Source organism: Pteropus medius, unplaced genomic scaffold, assembly GCF_902729225.1.
Source record: "Pteropus medius unplaced genomic scaffold, Ma_sr-lr_union100, whole genome shotgun sequence".
NCBI lineage: Eukaryota > Metazoa > Chordata > Mammalia > Chiroptera > Pteropodidae > Pteropus > Pteropus medius.
This window is the reverse complement of record NW_024342471.1, coordinates 11,054,206-11,079,133: the sequence shown is the minus strand read 5'-3', so window position 1 is coordinate 11,079,133 and position 24,928 is coordinate 11,054,206. Positions and strand designations below refer to the sequence as shown.

Genomic DNA, 24,928 nt, shown 5'->3' with positions numbered 1-24,928 from the left:
CAAGTAACTAACTTTACTGGAATAAATCTTGAGGCCAAGTTTCTATTATATTATGTATGACATGTCACAAAGAACTGATAAAACATATCTGAATCATCCCTCTTTATTTCAAATGCATAAAAGAAGCTGCAAAACTGTTACTCTTCGGAGCATTTGAGATCTTGCCCTCTGGCACACGTCGTCAGTTTGGCTCAAATAAACTTATAAAAATTAAAAAAAAAAAAAATCTGAGTCAGAGTAGGAAATCTCAGAGCCTCCTCAAGAAATCCAAAAATGAAGTGAATATCCCTGGAACTTCTACCCCTTAGGATAGAGATCCTCAGATTCTAAGCTATGACTCAGAAAACCAGACACTTACCCTAGAGTTGCAAACAAATGACACCAAAAGTCAGACCTAAAGCAAATGATGAGATATTCACCTAGGAAAAGCCAAGAGCCCCCAAGAGCAGGGAGATGTCCCACACTCAGCTGGAGGTGAATCCAGTCCATGTGATGCCATGAGGGCTCAAGCTTATATCTGTTGCTCTGCTACTTGAAGAAGAATAAAAAATTATAGAATAGCCCCAAACCTCATCTAGCCACATAAGAGGAAGCCCAGAATAAGAAATTAAAATACCACTAGTGACACTGGGGCTGACACTCTTCCAAGCAAGCAGTAACACTGCATGCCTCCCAAATGGTAACCTAGGCCTACCCACTATTTCCAGGTTATCTGCCCAGTGACAGAAAGGAAACATCTGGTACAGGAGCCTCACCCAGAAGGCCTAAATTCAGGAGGAGTGTCCAAGTTTCTAAAACTAAGAGAAACAAAGTAATCTTCACTAAAAAATAAATAGAAAAGTCTAAACACCAGTGATTTTCCTTTTCTCCCCAAATTTTCAAAAGTAACTTGTACTCTGCAGAAAAACTGTTCTAGAACAGGGACTGGTGAACTACGGCCCATGGGTCAAAACTGGGCTGCCATCAGTTTTTGTAAATAAAGTTTTATTGGAACACAGCTATGTTCATTCATTTATGTATTTCTCTACATCAGCAGAACTGAGTAGTTGTGACAGACACCATACAGTCCACAAAGCCTAAAATATTTACTATTTGGCTCTTTACAAAAATGTTTGCTAACCGCTGCTTTATAAGAATATCATATTTTTTAAAGTATAGTAGTTTGAGCAATATATTGAAATCCTATTCATTTTTAAAAGATGGCTCACTATCCTCTCACTTATACAAAAAAAAAAAGAAATCAAACTGATAGGCAAATGAGAAAGGTCACAACCACTGATTTAATCTCTAGCAAAGTGTTAAAGGCAGTTTCCTCTATTTTGAGTGTCACTTTTTATAAAAACAACTGAGTAAACTTGATGATAATTTTGTGATCTAAATTTTAAAAAATTGAAATTTCCAATAGGAGATGAAATCCTAACTCACAATATTTAGCCCTGAAATTATTCAGCTCCTTAAGACATTACTGGCCCAAAGAATGCTAATATTCAGTTCAGTACCTTCTCAGAGGTAATGTACACACACTTTTGAGAAAACAAACAAATTAACAAATAGTAAAATCAACAATTTATAAGGTGGACATGTGTCTCAAAAGAGAAAAGCAAAAGCCTAATTAATTCAAATGCCATTGACTTTTTTCATCAATACAAATTAACTGAATACAGAGAGGTGGTAAGGGTACAAAGAGGAAGGAGATTGTCCCATGCACTAAAAGGCCAACAAATTAGTCTCCTAAATGAAATGACAAGAAAGCATTAAAGCTATTATATCATTTGAGAAGAACCTGCTTAGCCACAAATAATATGCTAATTACTACCAACCATTTCCTGTTATTATTTCCATTTGAAATCAATAAATACAAGCAACCAGCATTTAATTCACATCTTAGGTAATACCAGTATTGCACTGTGGAAGCCCAGTTCCTGCCCTTGAGTAGATTAGATGGGGAAATGAGACATTCGCATTTTAAAAGATAAGCAATAAACAGTGGATATAAGAATGACACAAAAGTAAGTAGGTTTACAAAAGTGTGATCACTGTGGGCCTTGATAGTCAGGTAAGGCTTTTCTTTACAAGGCGGAATTTAAGATAAACCAACAAAAGGGAGAAGACGCTAGGAGAGCGAGATGAAAGGGTAGGTGATAATGGAGAAGATCTTTAAAGAGTATTGAGAATGTTTAATTTATGAGTCTAACCAAAGAGCAGGGCTCATGCAGATTTAGTAGCAGCTAATCTGGTTAGGAGCCAGATTACAGGAGACATTTCACACAAGGTAAGGAGTTTACATTTGACTCTAGACATCAGAGTTCTAAATGGAGACTTTTCCTTTTTAATTCAGATTTTCCAAAGTAATCTTCCTGGTAAATTAAAAGCTAAAATTTATAGAGCTAGTTTTTGGATGATTCAAAGTCCCTCACATCTGACAGACCAAAAGCTCTAACTAGAACTTTAGAAAAGGAGGCAAGCCCCCTTGTCTCTTTCAAAGACATAAAAAACAGCTCAAAACAGATTTTTCTTACAGAAAATCCCCACAAATGGGTAGGAAACTAATGCTTTTTTCTCCATTAACTTATATATGACAAATTTTTTTTAGAATTGGAAAAAAAACTTAAGCACAACTAAGGAACATATCCTACATTACAATATTTAAGGTCTTTGCCTTAAATATTGGGGACAGGGCAGAAATCAGTAACAAACTGTCAAGATAATCTTTTGGCCTACTATGAATTTGCCCATAATAATGTCAACTCTGCTTACTTCAATGTCTTCATTCTCTCATAAGAACGATTCACTTGAAGGTAGAAAGCTTAAGTGGATATAATAATTATGACATGCAAAAGTAATGTCTTTTTGAGTGGAAAGGAAAGGTATCATAGTATTTTAATATCTATTAGCTATCAGATTCAGAAGAAAGCCAAAGCCTTTAAAATGAACACACAGTTGTTAAAAATGCCTAGTAAACATTACATAAGCCCATCTCTGCTTTCATATTAATATATTCTTTAATTAACAAGTAATGAAGGTTTCTAAAAAAACTAACAATGAAATCAGCTCCTACATTATAAATAAGTAACATTTATGAATGTTTTACTATGATCCTGATAATAGGCCAGACAGACAGGTATAGCTTACCTTGGGACAAAAAGATTTTGCAGGTGTTTTAGTATACTTTGAACATATAAATTAGGCTCTTTAATAACTGGTAATGGAATAGAATCTTTCGGCAACACTAAAGCCATAATCCAGTCTGTATATACATCAACACAATATTTTACAGTCTCTCCATCCAATGGAAGGGTCAGTCCATAGCAAATTACTTCCATGGTCCATTTTACCTAAACAAAAAAATATATATACGCATAGAATTACTAAACATCCCTATCTGTATCTCAGCAGACTAATTTAAAATGTAACTCTTTTATTGCCAAAAAAACTCTCAATTGAGAGTATATTCATCTCAACAAATATAGCAGGTCTATTCTAAAGAATGCATTTTGCATATATAAGACATACTGACATTTCCTAAGCAAAAATTTTAAGAAGAAAATTACTTATTTCTAAATATTAAGCCTATGTTAGTATTTACCCTTTAGACATCATTATTGTTTTTTTTTCTGTGAAATAAAAAGTACAGGTCATCTTGATTTTCCACAGAGAATGGAGGCGCAGAATAGAAAATTTAGGGATTTTTCTCCACTTTATTGCATACCGGGTACATGTTTCATTTAGAAAATTGTGTACATTCAATAGCATTCCATTTCTAGATTATGCAATATTAACGAAAAACAGGAAAGAAGATGAACTGCTCAACTCTTATCTGATGACTATTTTCTCTGCCAAAGAAGGTAATATTTAAAAATGGAAAGGTAAGGACAAACGCAGGTGAGAAGGGAATGAAGCTAGATAAAATTTTTTAAAGGTATTTAGCTGCACTAAATGAGTTCCAGCCTCGTGACCCATCTGAATCACATCCTAGAGGCTGAAAGAACTTGCCTACAAGACTGCTGAACCAGTGCCTTCAGTCATAAAGAAAGAATAAGGTGTGATGAGAAAAAGAAAAGAGCCCAATTTGAAAAAGAGGATGAAACTGTATTCCAGATAGTGTAGATTAGAAAGTTTTGGTGAATTCCAGACAAAACTGGGACAAATTACTAAGCAGATGATCAGTGAGCACTTATAAAAGAAAAGCATGATCACTGGGAACCAGCCTGCTCAAAAAGAACAAGTCACGCCAGACGAGCTACATTCCTTTATTAACAGGGTTACTATGAAGGCAGCTGACAACTGTATTATCCTGGAAGTTTACAAAGCACTTTCATAAATGTCATCTACCCATCAAAATAATCCTGTGTGAGAGGATAAACTATCCTCACTTTATAGGTAAGAAAACTGGAGTTTGGTAAAATTAAGCAACTGGTCTAAGTCACTGCTTTGGAAAAGCTGAAAACTTGAACCCCGGTCTTCCACCTAGAAATCTGAAGCTATTCTCACCATGCTTTTAAACAGCTTTCTCTGGCAAAGGAAGATCTTGGCTTTAGCAAGAAATCTGGTGAGATGCAGGAGATCCTTGTGGACGAGATGGAGACATTTGGCCCAGAGGAAGGTAGAATAACTGGATTTATAACTGACTGAAACACTAGATGACAGAATAACAGTGGATTAACGTATCAAGATCATTTTGGAAGAAAGTGCCCAGTGGCATGCCAAAGACCATGCAAGATTTTAACTTAGGAAAAATGAGAAAAATAGGTTATATGCTGACCATTTGTAGATGTCATAAAGCTAAAAAAGACAGCTAACTTGTTAGCTAGATATTTAGATTAAAAAAGACTTCCACAGCTTAAAACTAAAGTTGAATCAAGATAAATACGTGTATTGAAATTTCTAAGTTCAAGAACAACTACAAAGGCTAAGGGTAGAAAATATATAACAGTAATATCACAATATAATAAAATATATAATAACAATAAATATTAAAGAAGACTATAACAGCACAGTGAAGGTGTGACAAATTGAGGGGGCAGGATTTGGCTGCACAAGAGAAAGAATTTTAAAAGAGATTGCGAGTCGCTAATTAGCAGATGAAAGACAAAGGAGAAGATATCTTTGGTGATATCACACTATGGTTTAACTGTGTAATTCTAGAGGACACGGATTCAGGGATTATTCCCTCATATCCTTCTGAGGCTAGGAAAGGAGAATAAACAGGGATGTACCATAGCACCTCTATCTACCTACACATGTGTCATCTCTTCCCAGGACAAAGCAGCAAGGGATTACAAATACACCAAGAGGAGAGTGCACCAGGGCAAGCACTAGTCCTCAGGTCAAGTCTCTGCTAGGGTACTCTGAAGAGAGAAAAATGCCCCTCAGATAGGAATGAAGACCTTCCAAACACACCTCTGGATGGAAATCTGAAGACTAACCTTTGAGCTTAGGAGAAAGGGCCCAATTCTCAGGACTATCTCGGGCACAAAGCCCAAGTGGATAACTGAGTCTGGCTAGCAGAAAGCCCCAGCAGCATGATGGTACAACATATTCCTCCTAACTGCCACAAACTCTGAGCCCCCAATCCTCAACCCGAATGAGGTCAAAACTGAGAAGTCACAGTACAGTAAGCATAAATCCATTAAAAAGGCATCATTTAATAAAGTCTTCATTAACAAACTTATATTTTCACATAGTAAAATAAAATGAAGAAACACTTACTTCTTTGTCAGTCTTTAACAAACTCTCACTACCAGCCACTGAAGGAGTAACTAAAGCCTGCCCGAGAGGATGGACCACTGCATTTGCCACCTCTCGCCCAACGCTCTCTGGATAGCTGTGCAGCACACTGGTGTGGCCCTGATCATTCTGAATCACCAAATGCAGAGACCTCCACTCAGAGTACATCGTGATCGTGCCGCTAAAGGACTATCCAAATGGCACCTGAAAAGACAAAACAAAATTATGTGTCAAATTATACTGTTGCAAATTAATAAAAGGAAGTAAAATACAGACTTACTCTACCTGGCAAGATAAAGAACCTGTAAAGATACTGCCTCAAGAAGACTGAGAAAAAAAACACATCTAAATGTTTTGAGAAGTGTCCTAAAATAGCCTCATGGTGAGATCAGGTAAGAAAGCAGACCCTGGGAAGCAGCTGTCTCAGCACCTTCCCAAAAGAACCCTCAGAAGCCTTGGAGCAGAGCTGGGACAGACGGCCATTTTGCACGGGGATAAAATGATCAGAGTTGGTACACTCAGAGCACGAGGGAATCCTCCTCACTCTATGTTCCAGGAGAGAAAAAGATGGACGAATGGACTGCCCTAAATAAGAAAGGAAGACAAAGGACAGAGTTTACTCTAAGACCCAGATTTTTCAGTCAATGGTTTCCAAGTACCTAATACATGCTGAAAACACCCCACAATTGCCCACTTATGTCCTCAAATCGTACGTAATATTCTTCAAGACTATTTCATTTTCTGTAGCAGTGGTACACAAACTTCTAGTAATGGAACATCTAGAAGTCATGGTGTCCTTCAGAAAACATATTAAGAGCTGCCACTTACTAAGCATTTACTATATGCTACTCATGTAACCACCAAAATAACTCTGAATATTAAGTAATATTATCTCTATTTCACAGATGAAAAAACTGAAGCATAGAGATGTTTGTTTCTTACCTGAGTCTTTAGAGCTATAACGTGTTAGAGCTGGGTTTTAAACCAGGTACCAGGGACCATGCTCTTAACCATGGCATGTACTGCCTCTCCTGTGCTGTATATTCTCCATGAAATGATAATCTATCATACAAATGAGAAATTTTAACTACAGAAAATGTATCTGTGTGAATGCAAATATTACAATCATAAATGCCATATTCATGAAGATGATCAAGGACAGTCAGGCCTTTCCAATTCATTTAATTTCCATTTTCTACCTGCTCTGAATAGTTTGCCCAGCTAGCAGCGTTTAAACAAAATACATGGGTACACTTAATCTTTTAACTTTTAAAAGTTCTATCTCTTAAGTAATTTTTCTTCAAACTGGTAAGAGACTAGCATTAATTTTTTTCTAGAAAACCTCATTCCCTTTCTCAAACTCAAGTTTTTCATACCCTATATTACTACTTGTGCTACTCCCACTGACTGAACTGCCATTCAAGGCACGACTCAAATGTCCTCTCTTGGTAAAACATTTTTTGACTCAAATCACCCATCCTTCCCAGCTCTGAGTACCTGTCCATATCAAGTTTCACATTAGCTTACTTGTTAGCTGTGTAAAGATATCTTCACTGCTAGCGTGTCAACCTTTTTTGAATGGAAACCTCACTTCCTAAATCTTAGTCCCTGGCACACAGTGGATACTGAATAAATGTTTCAGAATGTCAAGGCTGATCCATGCCATGGGGAAAAGGAAGATGTTAGAAAGTGTTCCCTTTATTCCACTTAAGTATGTCCAAAATTTTGCATACCATATACAAATAAAAATTGAAAAAAGCCCATTTGTTTTAAGCTATTAGTAAAAAAAAAAAAAAAAAAAAAAGTACTTGATAGTTTCCAAATACTTAAGGAATATTGAATTAATATTTAGCAACCATTCCAAATAACATCTTATTGGAAGAAAAAATGTTTTAAGGAAAAAAATATTAAAGACAAGCTAGCTCTCAAACTCCATTGTATATATTAAGAATCATGGGGGTGGCGGGAACCTCTGGTATAAAATGCATATGCCAAGGCCCCAGCCCTATAAAACCTTAATTCTGCAGATCTGGGTGGGGCCTGGGAATCTGCATTTTAAGAAACAGCTACTACCCCTCCCAATTCTGAAGACAGGAGTATCATTCTTTAAAAACAAAACAAAACAAAACAAAAACAAAACCAGGGGAAAAAACCAATCAAAACAGGTTTAACAGCTCTTAAATTCTTCTTTAAAACTTTATAAATTTGTAAATGTAAAAAATTTTAATTGTTTAAATGTATTAATGTTTAAATGTGAGAAAATGAAATACTTTCAAAAAACATGTAAAGTAGAAAGGTGTAGAAAGGATACAATTAAAAAGCTGAATTAAAATATTAAAATGTATGAACAGAAAAACACACTAAATTTTAACAAAATATGACAAAACACATTAGGACAAACATGTGCATTACAATTACAGGCAAATTAAATAAAACAATGGAGAGAAAACAAATACTGGAAACAAACAAGGAAATCAAAGAAACACAAAGTAAAGCAACTAAGATATCTTTTTGTATCTATTAAACTAGCAAAACGAGTGATAAAAACTCGTTTTGGGAGGTAAGGCCAACAGGATACATTCAGGAGTTTAGGGCAATGGTTTTCCATAGACAAGAACTGCCCCTACAGGGCATTTTGGAAATATTAAGTGCACTTTTGGTTAACACAATGATTGGGGCGTGCTGTTGGTATTTATGGGCAGAGTCAGGAAACTGAGACATCCTGCGATGCAGGAGACAATCCTGCACAATGAATAATTACGCTACATTTCACATGACTTTCAAATGTCTGCCAGAAAATCACTGTTAATTGTTGAAGCCCCAAAATCTAATTCTATCTTACATATAAATACAAAATGTTTTGTGCCTTTTTAAAATACCCACTGAATCTTCCAGTAATGAGATTAATAGTATAAACAGGAAAAAGATTGAACTTTGTTATGTTTAGAACCTTACCATACCAAGAATTGTTCACCATTTCAGAAAAATCACATCACCAAAGGCCATGCCACTTGTGGCATCTGAGTTGCTAACACCACACACTGCTGTGAGGAACTACATATATACTTATTTTGCACTTATGTAAAAATGTCAAATATTAAGTGCTATATTACTGTCTTACTTCTCAATCTGTAAGTAGACATAAGCATCTGACTACTCTGTTATATCCTCTAGAACCTGAGCATATTTTTGAAATACTAATTTTTTTTTGAAAGGATAGTACTATGTTTTTCACTTGTTAAAGAATTTCACTGATTTTTTAAAAATTATATGTTGGTAGGTTATTGTCTAGTAATTTCAGGATAATAGAGTGATCACTGATAAATATTAGGTCTGAGAAGGTTAAACACCTCTCCACACCCCTCCCATCTAGGTAATAAATAGTGAAGTGGGTGGGTATGACAAACTAGAGAATATAGGCTCCCATTAAAAGGCACAACCACTACTCAGCCACAGCCAATTATTTCCTGGAAGGAATGTAGACCCAGTATTGTCAGGTAATCCAATTTTTCAAAAGAATACAGAAAATTTGGACCTTTCTTTGAAGTTTCCTACACTTTAAATATTGGCAAATACTTCAAGCTTCTTAACAATCCACACAACATGGGCTAAAAAGAACTCATCTGTGGGTCAATTATGTCTCTGAGCAAACATAAAAGCATATGCTGATTTTGGTAACTGAACTAGCCCCATTCCTGTGGCATACACTGTGGATGAGCTATTGCTGCCCTGGAAGTCACCCCAACCTAGCTATGAGCCAGGGGCTGGGCTTATAACCCATCTTTAGAGGTCCTATAACTTTGTTCGAGTTTTGTTGCTGTCAGGGGAAAAAAGATGAGGATGGAGCACAGCGTGACAAATTTGGTGGGAATACATTCTCTTAGGCCAGTTTTGACAGTGACCAGCCTATTCTTAAACACACAAATAAGAACCTCCTCTTGCTGTTGCAGCTCAGACTATCCAAATCAACAAATGCAGAGATCTCAGAGAACATCATTACTTTCAGGAACCAGGAACTGCTGCACAGCCTAGGTCTCCCTGGGCAAAGATGTTCATATCCACATCAGTATCTCAGGATAGCACCATGGCATGACAATGTTGTACCTTGATAGCCTAGTCCACTTGCCATGGGGTCAATAAACTGACCAGCTTGTAATGCACCTCAGGCTCATGTCATTTTTCTAACCATTCACCAAGAATAGCATATTTGGCCAATACATAGTAGGAGACATAGTAACATCACATGCCTTGACTCAGCAATACCACTTAATTTTTCCTTATAAAGTAACTCAATAAAAAAATACACAAGACATTCACTGTACTAGTGTACATAAGATGGGGAAGTGGGTATAATTTAACTGTCTGTCAATAATAGGATAACTTCATACTTAGAACATAAAAACTATATATATTATAATGTAGCCATTAAACATAGAGACAAGCAGCATAAAAATATAAAGGAGGACTGGTTAAGGGGCAGGGCTCTGGAACTAGACTTCTTAGATCCAAAGCCCAGCTCTACCACCCGCAAGCTGGGAAACCTTGCAAAAGTTACTCTACTTCTGTGTCTGGGCATCCACATCTGTAAAATGGGGATAACAGCAGGATAATAGCCTACTTCCGTGCCATTGCAGTGATTATAGTATCAATGAATGTAAGATGTTTGGAACATGTCCCAGTCTATAGTAAGCAATCAATAATAATGGCTATTCTATGGAGGAATAAAAACATATATCATGATTAAAACTAAATGCATATATACATGACTAAAGATTAGAAGGATCACAGAGAAATGCAAGTAGTTCTGAGTTGTGGAACTAGTACCATTTTATTAATAGATCATGTAACAGAACTGGTAAGTATAAATTAGTATCCCGACTTTACATATGAAAACTCAGACACTGCCAGGAACCACCAAGTTGACTTATTTAACAAATAGTTATTAACCATCTACTATACATAATGCAGTTAAGACCAGGAAGGAGATAGATTGATAGGGCTTGGTTCCTGTTTCAAACGAGTTTCTAGTTTAATTGAGGAGATAAGACATGCATATATAACTGTAACATAAATTAGAAACTTGAAGTGCTAAATGCCATTAAAAAAAAAAAAAAAAGCTACAGGCAAGATATTGTGTAAGTTTGGAGAACAAAAGATTACTTTTGACTGAAACATGGGCCAAGCTGGAAAACAACAGGGTAAGATCAGGAACGACTATAGCTTATGGGGTATATGAATAGCAAAGTGATGGAAGGTTACAATTTTAACAGAGATAAGAAAAATGAGTGGGTAAAAGTGAGAGAAAGGGGCAGGTAGGAAAGAAAAATATCTGAGGAAGGGTACTTGTTTCAAGTAGCAAAAAACAGCACCAGAAACTAAAAACCCAGAGTGGCAGAAAAGCAAGCTGTATGTAGAAGGTGGCAGGTCAGGTTTCAAAGTTAAGCAGTGACTAATTTTGAAAGACTATGAATGCTAGATTGGTAATTAATTTAGTAAAACTTGGAGACAGAGAATGAGAGAAAATTTAACTTTATCATAGAAATGATACAACAGGAACTGAATTCCTAATAAAGCAATTTGATAGAAGTGTCCGAGACAGGCCAAAGGGCAAGTAGAAAAGCAAACTCCAGTGTAGCTACTATATTAAGGATGGGAACAAGGCAGGGAGGGTTGGGTGCTACAGTGACATATGAAGACATAACTGAAGTCAGATGCTTAAGGGCTTTGACTGCTATGTTAAGGATCCCAAGAGTCTCCTCCTCAGATAGGCTCTGTCAGCTAACAACCTGAACTGCTAGCAGAGAAGTCTCTACCTTCAATGCTCCAGAAGTAAATATGATAGGAGGAAGGGAAAGATGACTGCTCCTCTGCAGATCACTTAATTTCCTTCCCAACTCTACGTGCACCCATTTTTAGGCAATCTCTCTGGAAGTTTCTATTATCGGGTGACTGTGTGCTGAGTAACAGCGTATGACTTGTAGGTACTACCATAGAGTAACATGAAGGTTTGCTTAATTGACAAATTACCAAAATGATCAATACAGTGGTGGACACACTAAGACCACAGCCTGACATTAATTACATCAGTTCATTCAATCAATATTTATTACATGCCTCAATAAATATTATCCCTGTTTCCAAGGAGCTTCAAGTCTAATTACAGAGGACATTTTTTTTAAACTTCACAAAGTAAATCCAGATATCAATTACTTAGTTAAACATTTATTAAACATCTGCTACATGTCAGGTATTGTATGTCCTAGGGTATAGGTACCATTGTGTCCTATAGATATAAACAGGACACAAGGGCTGCCCAAGAGAAGGTTTCATATGAGGAAGATGAGAGAAATCAATGACAAAACCATAGTACGGTAGTATTCAACATGATAACTGATGTGATGAGGTATGAAGGCAGCATCATACGACAAAAAAACTACTGGAGAGCTTAATAACAATGTAGCTCTGCATAACTGATCATTTTCAAAGAGTTTTCACATGTTACTTTATTTTATTCTAATAACAAGGCTAGAAAGGTAAGACAGATGTCACTAGCCACTAGGTGAGGAAACAAAGTAAGGTTATGACTTGCTCAGGTCACATCAAGTAACAGAAGAGCTGGGACAAGAAACTCTACCTCTTGCCTCGAAGTCCAATGCTCTTTCCTTTTTCTGACTCCATATCTCACCACATGACCTTGGACAAGTCACTTGGTGTTTCTTTGTCATAGTTTCCTCATCTGTAAAAGAGGGAGAATACCTACAGTACCTAGCTAAAGTGACTTGGGAGAAGGATCAAATAAAGCAACGTAAGTCAACATACTTTGAGATGTACAAATACAATGTACATATTACATGATGTGCCTTCTTTCTGTGGAAAAATAGGGTACAGGGTGCCAAAACACTGAGTAAATAAATGCACCATGTTGGATTTTAAGGCACACAAGTACACTCAAGGTCATCCACATAACTTAATGACTAATAAAGGCAAAAAGACCATAGTTTATATTTCTGTTGTAGTTCTATTGACCGACCCTATGAGGTAAATATAAATCAAGTTTGGCTAAAAAGGAATGTATTCACCTATGCACCAGATTCTAACTCTTATGGATCCTATCAAACACCTGAATTACAAGAAAAGAAAGACAGGTTCTACCTACATTCCTCTCTAAAAGTGGAAACAGTTTTTGCCAGTCTACTCTCCGCCCAAAAAAATATGAATACTCGGCCTGTCCCCTACCAGCACCACCACCAATTCTCATCTTTTATGCCTCAGATCTGCTCTGTCCAATACAGTAGCCATAACCACATGTAACTACTTAAATTTAAATTAAATCAGAAATTCAGTTCTTTATTTACACTAGTCACATTTCAAGTGCTCAATAGTAACATGTGGCTAGTGGCTACCACACTGATAGTGCAAAAAATAGAACAATTCCATCACTGCGGAAAATTCTATTTGACAGGGCTGCCTCAGATACTACACTTTTACTTTATTACAATCCTGACTATAGACTCCTTGAGGACAGAGGCTGTGTCTTATTTACCTTGGCATCCCAGTTTATATAGCAAAGTATAGGTCACACACCAAGCACTCACTATGTGTCTAATTGAATATCTTAAACATAGCAGACTATTCTGTCCACTTTTCCAATCCCCAAACATACACACACACACACACACACACACACACAAAACATCAACAACAACAACGACATCCTCTCACATTGGACGAATGCGTGTGGAAGGGGATACTGCTTCCAGAGAAAGGAGGCCTGCTTTCTAGTCCTAGATGTGCTAGAAGCCAACCATGTAGTCTTGGGCAAGTTATCTACTTTCTTCACCTATAAAAACTTAGAATTAAACTCCGTATTATCTTAATTCTATACCTTTAATCATCTTGCACCAAAAGAAATCATATATTCTGTATAAAAGGTCTTTACACATGCCAGGGAACACACCTGCTAACACTGATGGGAATCTCAAATGAAACAATCCATTTCTAGGTCTCAGGCTATCATGATTAGTCATTTCTGGCCTTTAACTGAGCATATGAATTTTTCGCCTTTACTTTAGAGACAGACTAGATCCTCAGGCTTAAAGATTGAGTTTCTTCCATGTGCTGAGGCCAAAACTAGATACTCTGCCCATATCTGATTAGAGAAACAAGGGCAAGTTTCTTGAGTATCTGAATTTAACAGGAACTGTCTCATCAGTTTCTATTAGCCTTAGTCTAAAAATTGAGAAACAGTACAAAATTGAAGCAAGAAAATCATTCTATAACAATCCTTTTACTGCAAAGAATGTCATTATATAAAATGTGTTTTTATTCAGTCACATACTTCATCATATATAACTGCTATAAATAAATCTTTATTGTCCAAAAATTTCTTTATAATGACCTTCACACACATACTTTTACAAACCTTACATGGTTTTAAGACCAGCCAAGAGAGTGAATACAATCTGAATGATTGCCCTGCCTTCCTTTAAAACATGTAAATATGTTGGACAATAGCACTTAAGGCATTTTGCAATAAATATATACTAAGTTTGTCAATTCCTCTGACATCAAGGTTTTATCTTCATTAAGTACTTCTTATGTAATCTCTCCTGGTGAATAGGATGAACTATTCCCAATAGCAATTCCATTTACTAGTATTTACCAAGTACCAACAAAGCAATGACATTAAATGGATGACAACTTAACAATATTTTGGACAATGAAGTGGGGAACACGTGCAAAGGCCTAAAGGCAATAAAAAGCTTTCCACTAAAGAACTGATTGTATCTGATTGTGATAAAATCAGATATCAAAAATCAATAAAAGTTGACTGCATATAGTTAGCCCTACGTAGTCATTTCCTAGTTAGTCCTAAATAGTGCCTCATGTGTTTATTCAACCGCTAGATGGATAAATTAATGAACCTAACTAGAGTATCTGAAAGCAAAAAGAACAAAACTTTATAGGTTAAAAACTACCAAATACCTTTTCCAAAAATGGAAATAGAGAAGAATCTGTTTGTAGCATGAAGTCTATGACATAAAAGGGATCATCAAACATTCCATTCAATATAACCTTTGTGAGTCTATATGCGAAAGCACTGGAAAGAATACAGAGATGGAGAAAACAAGGTTCAAGTTGCTTATAATCTAGTAAAAGAGATGGAAACACAACACAGAAAAAAATAATTGGTAAATTCCATTATGATGATGCTAAGGAGCAAACAGCAAAGACCCAAAGTGGCTGAGTGGTCACAGAGGCATCTTGAATGTTGGGACTTAGGCATCCAGAGACAGGAAGAAACATACACGCATGTGTGTGTAAGAAATCAGAAGTGTGTGCCTTTGTGTGAAGTGGGGAGAAACTGTGGGAGAAACTGTGAAGGATGGTCTAAGAAGACACAGCTTCTAAGAGAAACTGTGAAGGATGCAAAGACCCAGAGGTAAGAGACACTACACCCATGACTACAGCATACTCAGGAAAATTGCAAACTAAGTTTTGCATGACATGTATACACTTTAAAAGGTCCAGCTGACTCAGAAATGCTGCAGAGAAAGTTACTTCCCACCCCAACAGGCTTTAACAAGGTGTACTTGTCAGTGGGCCTAATGAAAATATCTCTACCAGTGAAACTCACATTTTTAATAAACTCCCAGATGATTTTCCTACACTTAAACTAGAGAAACACTGAAACGTCTTTTGAAATGCAGAATTACCTCCTGTAGCACTTCTCAAACTTTGCTGCACACTGAAATCATATGGAGATCCTTAATAAAATACTTATGTCTGGCATCACCGCCCCTCGCCCCCCACTTCCCGCAAATTCTGATTTAATTGGTCTGGGTGTGCTACCTGGGCATCAGGAATCTTTAAAAGCTGCCCTAGGTGATTTTAACCTGCAGCAAAGTTGGAGAGCCACTGACCTAATTTAAGAACTTGAATCTGGTGTCAGACTGCTTAGGTTCAAATTACTAGCTAAGTGACCTTGGGCAAGTAAGTCACCTAACCGTTCAGGACCTCTGTTGCCTTGTCAGTAAAATGGGGATAATAATCCTACCTTACAGGGTTGTTGTGAAGTTAGATGTGGTGAACGTAAGGACCCGGCACAACGCCTGGCGTATAGTAAGCGCTTAACAAGAGTTAGCTGTTTATTTTCAGAAACAACTCTTCTTCATCCGAGTGTCACTGTGCAATAGGCAGCATCGTCCCTATAGCACGGCAGCAACTCGGACCAACCTTTCCGAAGGACCAAATTCTCCGCCGGAGTTGTCTAGCTCCGCTCCAGACCCGCCCCCTCCCCCAGGTTGCCAGGAGAGTTTCGTCTTGGGCCGGGGCAGGTCCCAAGAGCTAGACCGGATTTAATCAGACCCGACGGACGCCGCCGACCGGGGCTACGTTCCTCCGGACTCCGTGGGTCTCCAGAAAAAAAAATGTGGAGATGTGCTTCCTTAGCCCGGCCCCTTACAGCACCCGGGGCCGAGACACAGAACTTGGCCGTCCCGGGACCTCCCGGAGGGGAGGAGAAGGGAGGGTCCGACCGCGACGGGGAGGGCCGCCCGGTTACCTGAGGCGACGGGCGGGGCCCGCATCGCTGGGGCGGGCGCCGCCACCGCCGGCCGCACTCGGCCTCCCGCCTCACGCCACCTGCGCCATAGGGTCAGCGTTTTCGCTGCCCCTGCCAGCTGTCCTCAGGCAGTTGGTCCGTCCACTGGTCAGCGACTCTCCGAGGGCGCCTGGGGACGACGAAGGCCGGTCGGGCCGGCCGGCTGGGCTCTACTCAGGCAACTTCCGTCTGCCAGGGGCGGCAGCGTCAAATAACTCCCGAGCCAAGTGGGCCACTGCGCGTGCGCGGCGCGCCTGATCGGAGCCTTCTGCAGGTCCAAAGCGGTGGTGTCAAATAATTCCCGAGACACGGAGCCGGAAGCTGCGCGTGCGCAGCTATCCCAGATGGCCGCGCGGGATACACTCCCTCCTCCCTTTCCGGACCAAGTGGAGGGGGAGGAGTGAAATGACGGATACCCTACCTCATCGCTTTTCAGACGGGGAGGCGCTCGGCTTGGATCCCCGTGAATAAAGCCGGACTCTGCCTGTTTTAAGTGCCGACGGAATAAGGGTCTTCTCTGCCAGTTTCTGACTCTCAGCCAGGTTTTGGCATTTCTCACATCCCCATTACAGCACCCTTCCTTTGAAATGTTGCCCTTTACCTGCCTGCGGCGCCCTTATTATCTGGGCATAGCATTAATTATGACCATTGCTCATTTCCAGGCCAGGTGTGGGTTACAATGATGAATCAGACATCAGAGTCAGAGCCTCTCATTAACAAGCTGAGTCTGATATAGGCGATAAGACATTATTAACAGTAATAATAGTAGCAGAAGATACCAGTTTGAGCACCTACAATGCAAAACACATTTTGTCAACTACCACTTTAGATAATTTGGTTTCAGTTTCAACAAAGAAAATAATAAATACCATTAAAGAGGTTCCGCTCAAGTGCCTTGGGAGTGTAAAAGAAGAAATTTGGGCTAAGAGAAGAGTAGGAAGGACCTGGCCTTGAGACTCGATATTCAGGGAAGAAGGGATCAGGGTGTTAAGTAGTGCTGAAGGCACAATTGTTCGAAAAGAGCAGAAGTGAGCAAAGAAGATACTGACTCTTCCTTACCTGTAGTTAGAGGATACCACGAAGAATGAGTGACAAGGGAATAGATATTCTAGAAAGGGTAGAAGTATGTTTCCTCAAGACCTTACCCCCCCACACACAACCCCCACTCTTCCACCACCAGGAAAGAAAGTAGCTAGAAGAGTGAAGAAGAACAAGAAGAGCAGGAGCAGGGCTATATCCAGAACATCTTGTGGATCAATATATTTCAATTAAATGCCATATGACAAATATCTTAAGAGGCTCACTCAGTATCTATTCCAACCACTTATCCCTTGCTTTTCTAAACTACAGAGGCTGGAATTCAAGAACACAATTCCCAGACTGTCTTGCAGCCAAGGGTGGCAATGAGACAAAGTTCTGGCCAGTAAGATGCAGGCAAAAGTCCTAAGGGAGAACTCTTCCAGAATAAAAAGGAAGTCTTTGGAGAAGTTTGTGACCTTCACCTTTCCCCTACTTAATGCTTGGGACTGAGGCATAACATCTGGAGGTGCAGCAGCTGTCTTGAGACCATGAGGAGGATTATGCTAAGAATGGCAGAACAGAAAGACAAAATAAGCCTGGTTCTTTAAGATATACTAAAGCAGCTGTACAAACCCTGGACTGCCTTCCAGTTTTATGGGGAGAGGAGAGTCTTATTTAGACCAGTTTGTTGAGTTTTCTGTTACTTTCAACCAGGTACATTCCTAACAATAAGTATTGAACACCTCGTGGAGGAGAGACTGTTCCAAGACATGACTGATGCCTGACATGTGAGCTAGCTAGACCCAGGCCGAAAGCAGGGGATTGCTTCCCTCGACCCTCCCTTGAAGACTGTCTGGTCATAATGGATGTTCATTCTGACATAAACGAGTATCCCTTTTCTGTCTCCCACTACATGTTGGTTCCTGGAACATTCCATTGTCCTGAGCTGGTCAAGCATGTAAAGTAATTCCTATACCTGGTAGCATTCACATACTAGTACCCTGTAAATATCCCACCTTGTCCTACGTAATTCTTTGTGCATGCCAAGCAGTACAGGTATCTATTTCATCTTGCAGCCACCCAAGATGCACCTCATATGTAAGTTTCCCTTAATAAACCCTATTAATTACTAGACTGGAGCGGCCAGCCTCTTTCTTCAGTCTTTTGCTGCCCTCCATTTATGGAGGTAAATTTTCATCCTCAGGGCCTTTCTATGAATCTTCAGGTACTAACACTCCTATAATATAGCAGACAGGTAAGGGGATGATGATGGGGGTGACAAATTAGAAGAGTAATGGGTGATGGAAATTAGAAAAGTGACAGACAGAAGACTGGGAAACTGTCTAAATCTCTTGGAGAGATGATGAAAATACATTTATCTCCCACCTGGTGACTTTAATTCATTTCTGAAAATTCTGCCTCTAAGTGAAAAGCTGTTAAATAAAATATCTATATATATATTTGCATTCATTTTAATGGGAAAAATTATGTGTTCAATTCTAACCCAATACATCTAAATAGAAAAATATATCTATGCAAACAAAAATTATATAAGCAGGAAATAATTTTGAGTTAAAAATATGGTTTTAAATTAAAAGATAAGGTATAAGGACTTATTGTACTGGCCAGGAAGATAAGATTTATATTAGGTGGGGGTTGGTGAAGGAAAGATGCAAGAGGATCATTCTTTAAAGGTGATGTTATATTCCTGCACTATTTTCTTTACCAATTTAAAAAATTCTTTGAATGCTTCACTTAAATGTAAAGTTATAACACACACACACACACACACACACAATGAAAATGAAAGCCTAAACATCAGAACAGTTTGAAACATGTGAGAAAAGTATACATAGAGACTGAAGAGATGCATGAAATGCTAAACAGAGTAGAACATTATAGATTCTTCAAACACAGTACACAATTCAAATTTGGTTGACAGCATAATTTCTAATTAGAAACACAATAAATTAGGAGAGTGTCTTCAACTGAAACTATAATGTTAAAATCACTTTATATTGTGTACTTTTACTGTGTATAAACAGGCATTGCACTCAAAAAAGGAAAAAATTAGTAGTTGTATTAATCTTTTGTGGCAAACTTTTTTTGCCCAAAGTTGGTCACACCAACGGTTCTTCTTCCAGTGTAACCAACACTGTTTTCACTAAGAATTGGGATCCATGTTTCCTCCCCTTGAGTCTGTTTGGGAGCTGTGACTGTTCTCGCCAACAGGACAGGAGTAATGCTATGCGACTTCCAGGGCTAGGTCATAAAGAGAATACAGCTTCCACCTGGCTTACCCCTTTTGAAATGTTCACTCTTGGAACACAGCCACCATGTTGGGGGGAAGCCCAGGCCACATGAAGAGACCACGTGGAGATGTCCCAGCTGACAGCCTAAGCTAAGGTCTCAGCTGACAACATCAATGACCAGACAGACATGTGAGGAAGCCTTCAGATAATTCCAGTCCCCAGGCTTCAAGTTACCTCACCTGACACCAAATAGGACCAAAACAAGCTAACTCTGTTGAGCTCAGCCCAAATGGCAGACTCATGAACAAAATAAATATTGTCATTGTTTTAAGCCATTAAGTTTTAGGGTAAATTGTATGCAATCGTAGTAAGTGGAACACTTTCCAAGAGCCATAGCAGAAAAAGCTGTTAACTAAACAACTGTATGAGAAGTATGTCATCCATATCCAATTTTTTCCTTTTTTCCTTTTCTTCCTTTTTTAATTGTGTAGAACTAGCTTGCAGAAGATAATGATTGGGAAGACCCACTTCTATTTTCCCTGAACCTAACACAATACTGGCACAGCATAGATGTTCAATGAACATTTGTTTGGTGGGTGGGTGGGTGGGTGGGTGGATGGATGGATGGATAGATAAATGGATAGATGGAAGGCTCATTGGCTCAGCATTAAGCCCACTTTCTTGCTGCTACTGTTGTCTTAGTGAATATCTAGTGGCTAGTGGTAGTACCATCATTAGACCCAGGTAAAGGATCCCTGGCCCAGACCATGCACTTTGGATTGGCATTCCTCAAAATGTTCTAAGTGCCCCTCCAAGGCCAACAATGCCATCTTGGTAGGATCCCAAGTCCACACCAGGCCCCACCTGTTAGCCGGGAATTTCTCCCTTGAAATTTTCCAAGTCTTACTCCAGTGGTTGAGACTGTCCAGAGCCAGAAGTGCCATATGGGCAGGGTGACCCAGTCCCAGACAAAGTCATCCCCTGTGGGCCTCATTCTCCATTTCTTCTCCTTGGAGAATTCTTCAACTCTCTTATCTTACTTCCACCCCTCTCACTTATGTGTGGGGTCGACCAGGTGTCCTGAGGAGCTCCAGGACCCACTCTGTGGAATCATCCTGGTGCCTCATGACCAGCTCTGTTTCTAGGACAGCCTGGTGAGGAATTCACTGTTACTAGCTGGTGCAGTATTTCTTTCACCAGCTTCTGTGAAATTGGGGTGCCAAAATGGCGTGTCACCATGCTGATTTGGGTGACTCTCACTCACACTGAAACGAGAGTGAGTTCAAGACTCTGAGCTATCAACAGTCTACTGCAGACACCTGGGCTGGAGGTACATGTGTAGGCTTCGGTGTTGGCTCACTCCTCTGTGTTCAGACCACAGTGCCACTCTGGCTGGGGCAATGAGGGATAGGGCAGCAGACATCATTTACTCTGTGTGCTCTGTACTCCTCTCCCCAGCTGGCCCCTGGGGCAGTCACCTTACCCGCTTTGGCAGGAGCAACAGTGCCTATCTTCTCCAAGAACTTTTGAGACGTTGTTCAGCAATGTCAACGTGCTCTTCCCATTTATGTACTTTCTTGCCTTCAATGGACGTGATAACATGGTGCTCTCATCTGTCTTAAGCCGCAGAGAACAAGGGATGGATGTATCTTGTATGAATGGGACTGCACTTCTCACTCTGCTCTCACACCCCTTTCCTGTGCTCCCCACTGCTAGTAGTATGTGGAAGGCATGAGTGTGGTCAACATTGAAAGCAATCACATTAAAATGTAAATTAAACTACACTAAAGAAATGTAGTGATTATGACCTAAAGAGTTCAAGATATGACTGGGAGGTGTGTCAGTCTATGTTTATGAAACAATTTTCTAAACGGTAAATTTAACATGACCAGAAAATAAATTATCATTCACATTTTCCTGCACATTCTAGGTAAGATTTGTATTTGCAGTTCTTGTCAATGAGGCATAGGAAAATCTTTGAAAAAGTCACTGGAAGTCAGTATACAGGAAACACCACCCACATATGATGCGACAGCATAGCAATGATATATCCAGCATCAAACAGATGTATTAGAGAATTATAAAGCTAAGATCTGTATTGCTTCAATACTAACAGGTTCCAAACAGCATACCTTTCGGCAGTAGGAAATATGAAATCAAGCAAGAATGGTACACTTTACAGTAAAAAACATGAAGAGATGGTTCCTGGACTTGAACAGGAGGAGACGGTACCTGAGTCACCAAGAATCTTCAGATACACTGATAAGACAATAAATGAAGTCCTAATACCTCTTCTAAATATCCATCAATAAATCACTATACTCTATATGGGCCCAACAAGCTTCCCTGTTTGCTGGAATCTCTGTGGCCAGTTATGTAGGCCAGTGTCATAGTTGGGAAAGTCAGCCTGGATAAGCAAAATGCCCTTAGTGCCTCAGGTAACAGCCCCCCTAATAAAAAGAGGTCATAAAAAAAAAAAAAAAAAAAAAAGAAAAGACTAAGAAACTGGTTCGGATTAGAGGAGAGTAAGGAGACATGATGACTAAATGGAACGTGGTATTCTGGGTTGGATGTAGCAAAGAAAAATGGACACCAGCAAGAAACTGGTATTAATTTCTTAATTTTGACAAATATGCTGTGGCTACAAATGTACTGTGCTTATTAGGGGAAGCTGGGTGAAGGGCATATTGGAACTCTCTGTACTAGGTTCTTAACTTTTCTGTAAATCTAAAATTATTCTAAAATAAAAGGATTATTTTTGTTTTTTTTAAAAAGGCAAGTCTATTACATGTATTGTTCAATTCAAGTAAAAATAAAACGATGGAAAAAATAAAGGGGGAGAGGTCTGTCTCCACTTCCCTAAAAACTTGTACTTTGGAGCCTCGACCCAAAGTCCCTAAGACAAGGAAACAAACACAAAACTTGGCCACCTTTCTTGATATGGTGGAGAAGAACCTTCAATAATTAATGAGCTCAATAATTTAACAATGAAATTAGGGCACCTACTATACTAAGAGTTTTCATATGTCATTCTCTGTAATCTTTACCACATCACCCTGAAGGAGGTAACTGAGGCTCAGAGAGGTTGAAACTTACCATCCAAGTCACCCAGCTGGGTTGGAGCTGGTCTAGGTGACTCTGAAGCCAGTGCTCTCACACCCACTCCAGGTTGCTGCCCTAATCCTTGGTGTTGCACGCCGCCCACACTGGCCACATTTGAGCTCCTCCCTGCATCTTCCACGTTACTTCTGCACATGGACCACTCCTCCTTTGCTCAGTTGATTCTACTTCCTCAGGGAGACCTTCTCTGATCCCCGCAAGAGGTCAGGTGTACCTTAGTCTCTGTGCCCTTTCATTTGTCTTCCACAGCATTTCTTAATTTTAAATGATTTCTTTCTTTGTGGGTTACTTGATTATCATAACAGGACCGTGAGCTAACACCTTTCTATGCCCACTGGTGTGTGTTCCCAGGGCTCAGCACAGAGGCTGGCATCTCATAGGTCCTCAGGAAACAAGTAGCTAAGGTTAACTCCAGTAGGTGGAGGTTAACTCCAGTAGGTGGAGGCCGTGTCTGAAAAGCAATACGGAACTTGGCATCCTGCCTCCAGAAGGCTCTGAAACGTGATGCGGGACTCCATCAGACACACCTGGTATCTACCTGGCCCCGCTCTGCCAAGATGGGGGAAGAGGGATACCAGAGAGTGGGGAACCCAGGCTGGAGCAGCTTCTTTAAGTCCCTACAAATATAGCAGGATTCCTGTCAAAGAGGCATCTTCACACCACTCTTCTTCCACAGAATTAGCCTTGAACCCCTCATCATCTAGGTCTCTACCATCCAAAAGTGGCTACTGAGCATTTAAAATGTGGTAAGTCTAAATTAAGATGTGCTATTAGCATAAAATGTACATCAGAGTTCAAAGACTTGTTTCGGAGAAAAAAAAATGTAAAGGATCAATAATTTTTATATTGATTATATGATCAAACGACAGTATTTTTCAATGTAGTGGGTTAAATAAGATGTATTACTAAATTGCATGTCATCTGCTTTTCGTTTCTTTAATGTGGCTACTAGGAAAATTTTAAACTGCAAATATAGGTTGCATTACATTTCTAATGGACAGTGCTGTTTAGACTATAAGCTCCATGTGGCTCCTCCTCTGCTTTGTTCAGAATTGTATGCCCAGCTTGGAGTAAGGCCCAGCACACAGTGACTGTTCCATAAATATGTGGGGTGTGAATAGAACTTGTGATTGACGTACTTGTCAGCACACTGCCTAACAAGTATTTTTTTGAATGGACAGATGAACCTCCAGTGCTCTCCATGCTGGCTTGATTCTGCTACATAACTCCCCCCCGGCTGCTTCTCTGGGGCCTCTGGGACCACACACCAATTTTCTAATAGGCTCATGGCTCTTCTTGCTCCTAATCCTGGTTCTTGGGTCACCTTAGTAATACTCTATGAAGGCTTCCTCAAGCTCAGAAGACCTAAGATAACACAACAGTAATGAGAGGGACACCTGATATCTTGGTGTTGGCTGAAACATGCCCATCGTCTCTGTACATGTCAGGTTCACAAGTTCAGTCCTCGAGATCGTTGTTTTAGATGGAGACTATTTTAGGAAGACTGGATAATAGGCAATAATTTGAAGCGATGGAGGGGATAGTAAAATATCCTAATTTCCAGTTTTCCAGTACAAACAAGCATCTGACAGCCTGGCATGTTCATGCTATTTATGAAATCAGCCTATATATACCAGGAAATGGAAAACCAACAGAGATACTCCTTAGAAGTGAGAGAGTCTGTTCATTTCTCCCAGCCTGGTTTCCTCGTTTATAAAATGGAGGATAATTAAATCTACCTCACTGGGTTGTTGTGAAAATTAAATGAGGTAATTATATACGTGGCTTACTTAGTACAGTGCATGGCATTTAATAAAAGTTCCATCAATCACCAGCCCCACTGAGATGTCTGCAAATTATCAAAGAAAAAGATATTCACGGTGTCACATTAACAGATGAGTCTGTCACAATGACATTTTATATTTGTTCTTCGTTTTAATTATCAACTAGCTAGAAATGCTCATCAAATAAAAATAGCTGACATTTATTGAACGCTTGGTATGAAGCAGGTACTATGTTATGCATTTAACATGCATCATTTTATTTAACTCTCACTATTTGGGGTAGGTGCTATTCTGATGGTCAGATTACAGAGCAAGAAACTGAGGTTCCAGGAGGCAAAAGAATGTACACCAGGCTCCACAGCAATTAAGGGACAACATCAGAATTCAACAGGCTCTTAATGACTTCACTAGGCTGCCTCCCA

The 24,928-nt window shown here is 39.3% G+C and overlaps 1 protein-coding gene across 2 annotated transcripts in view; it reads right to left on the bottom strand.

Annotated features, from left to right (window-relative positions):
• RALGAPB (Ral GTPase activating protein non-catalytic subunit beta) overlaps positions 1–16,536 on the bottom strand; it is a 74,534-nt gene extending 57,998 nt beyond the window's left edge. The window contains exons 1-3 of one of the 2 annotated variants that reach the window (XM_039864323.1): positions 16,292–16,536; positions 5,710–5,931; positions 3,133–3,335 (exon numbers count right to left, since the gene is read on the bottom strand). In XM_039864323.1, coding sequence (XP_039720257.1) covers positions 3,133–3,335; positions 5,710–5,895 — 389 coding nt within the window. In that variant the 5' untranslated portion in view covers positions 5,896–5,931; positions 16,292–16,536. The remainder of the gene's footprint in view (positions 1–3,132; positions 3,336–5,709; positions 5,932–16,291) is intronic. The other variant, XM_039864322.1, reaches the window with a different exon arrangement.
• Between the last annotated feature and the right edge of the window lie 8,392 nt (positions 16,537–24,928).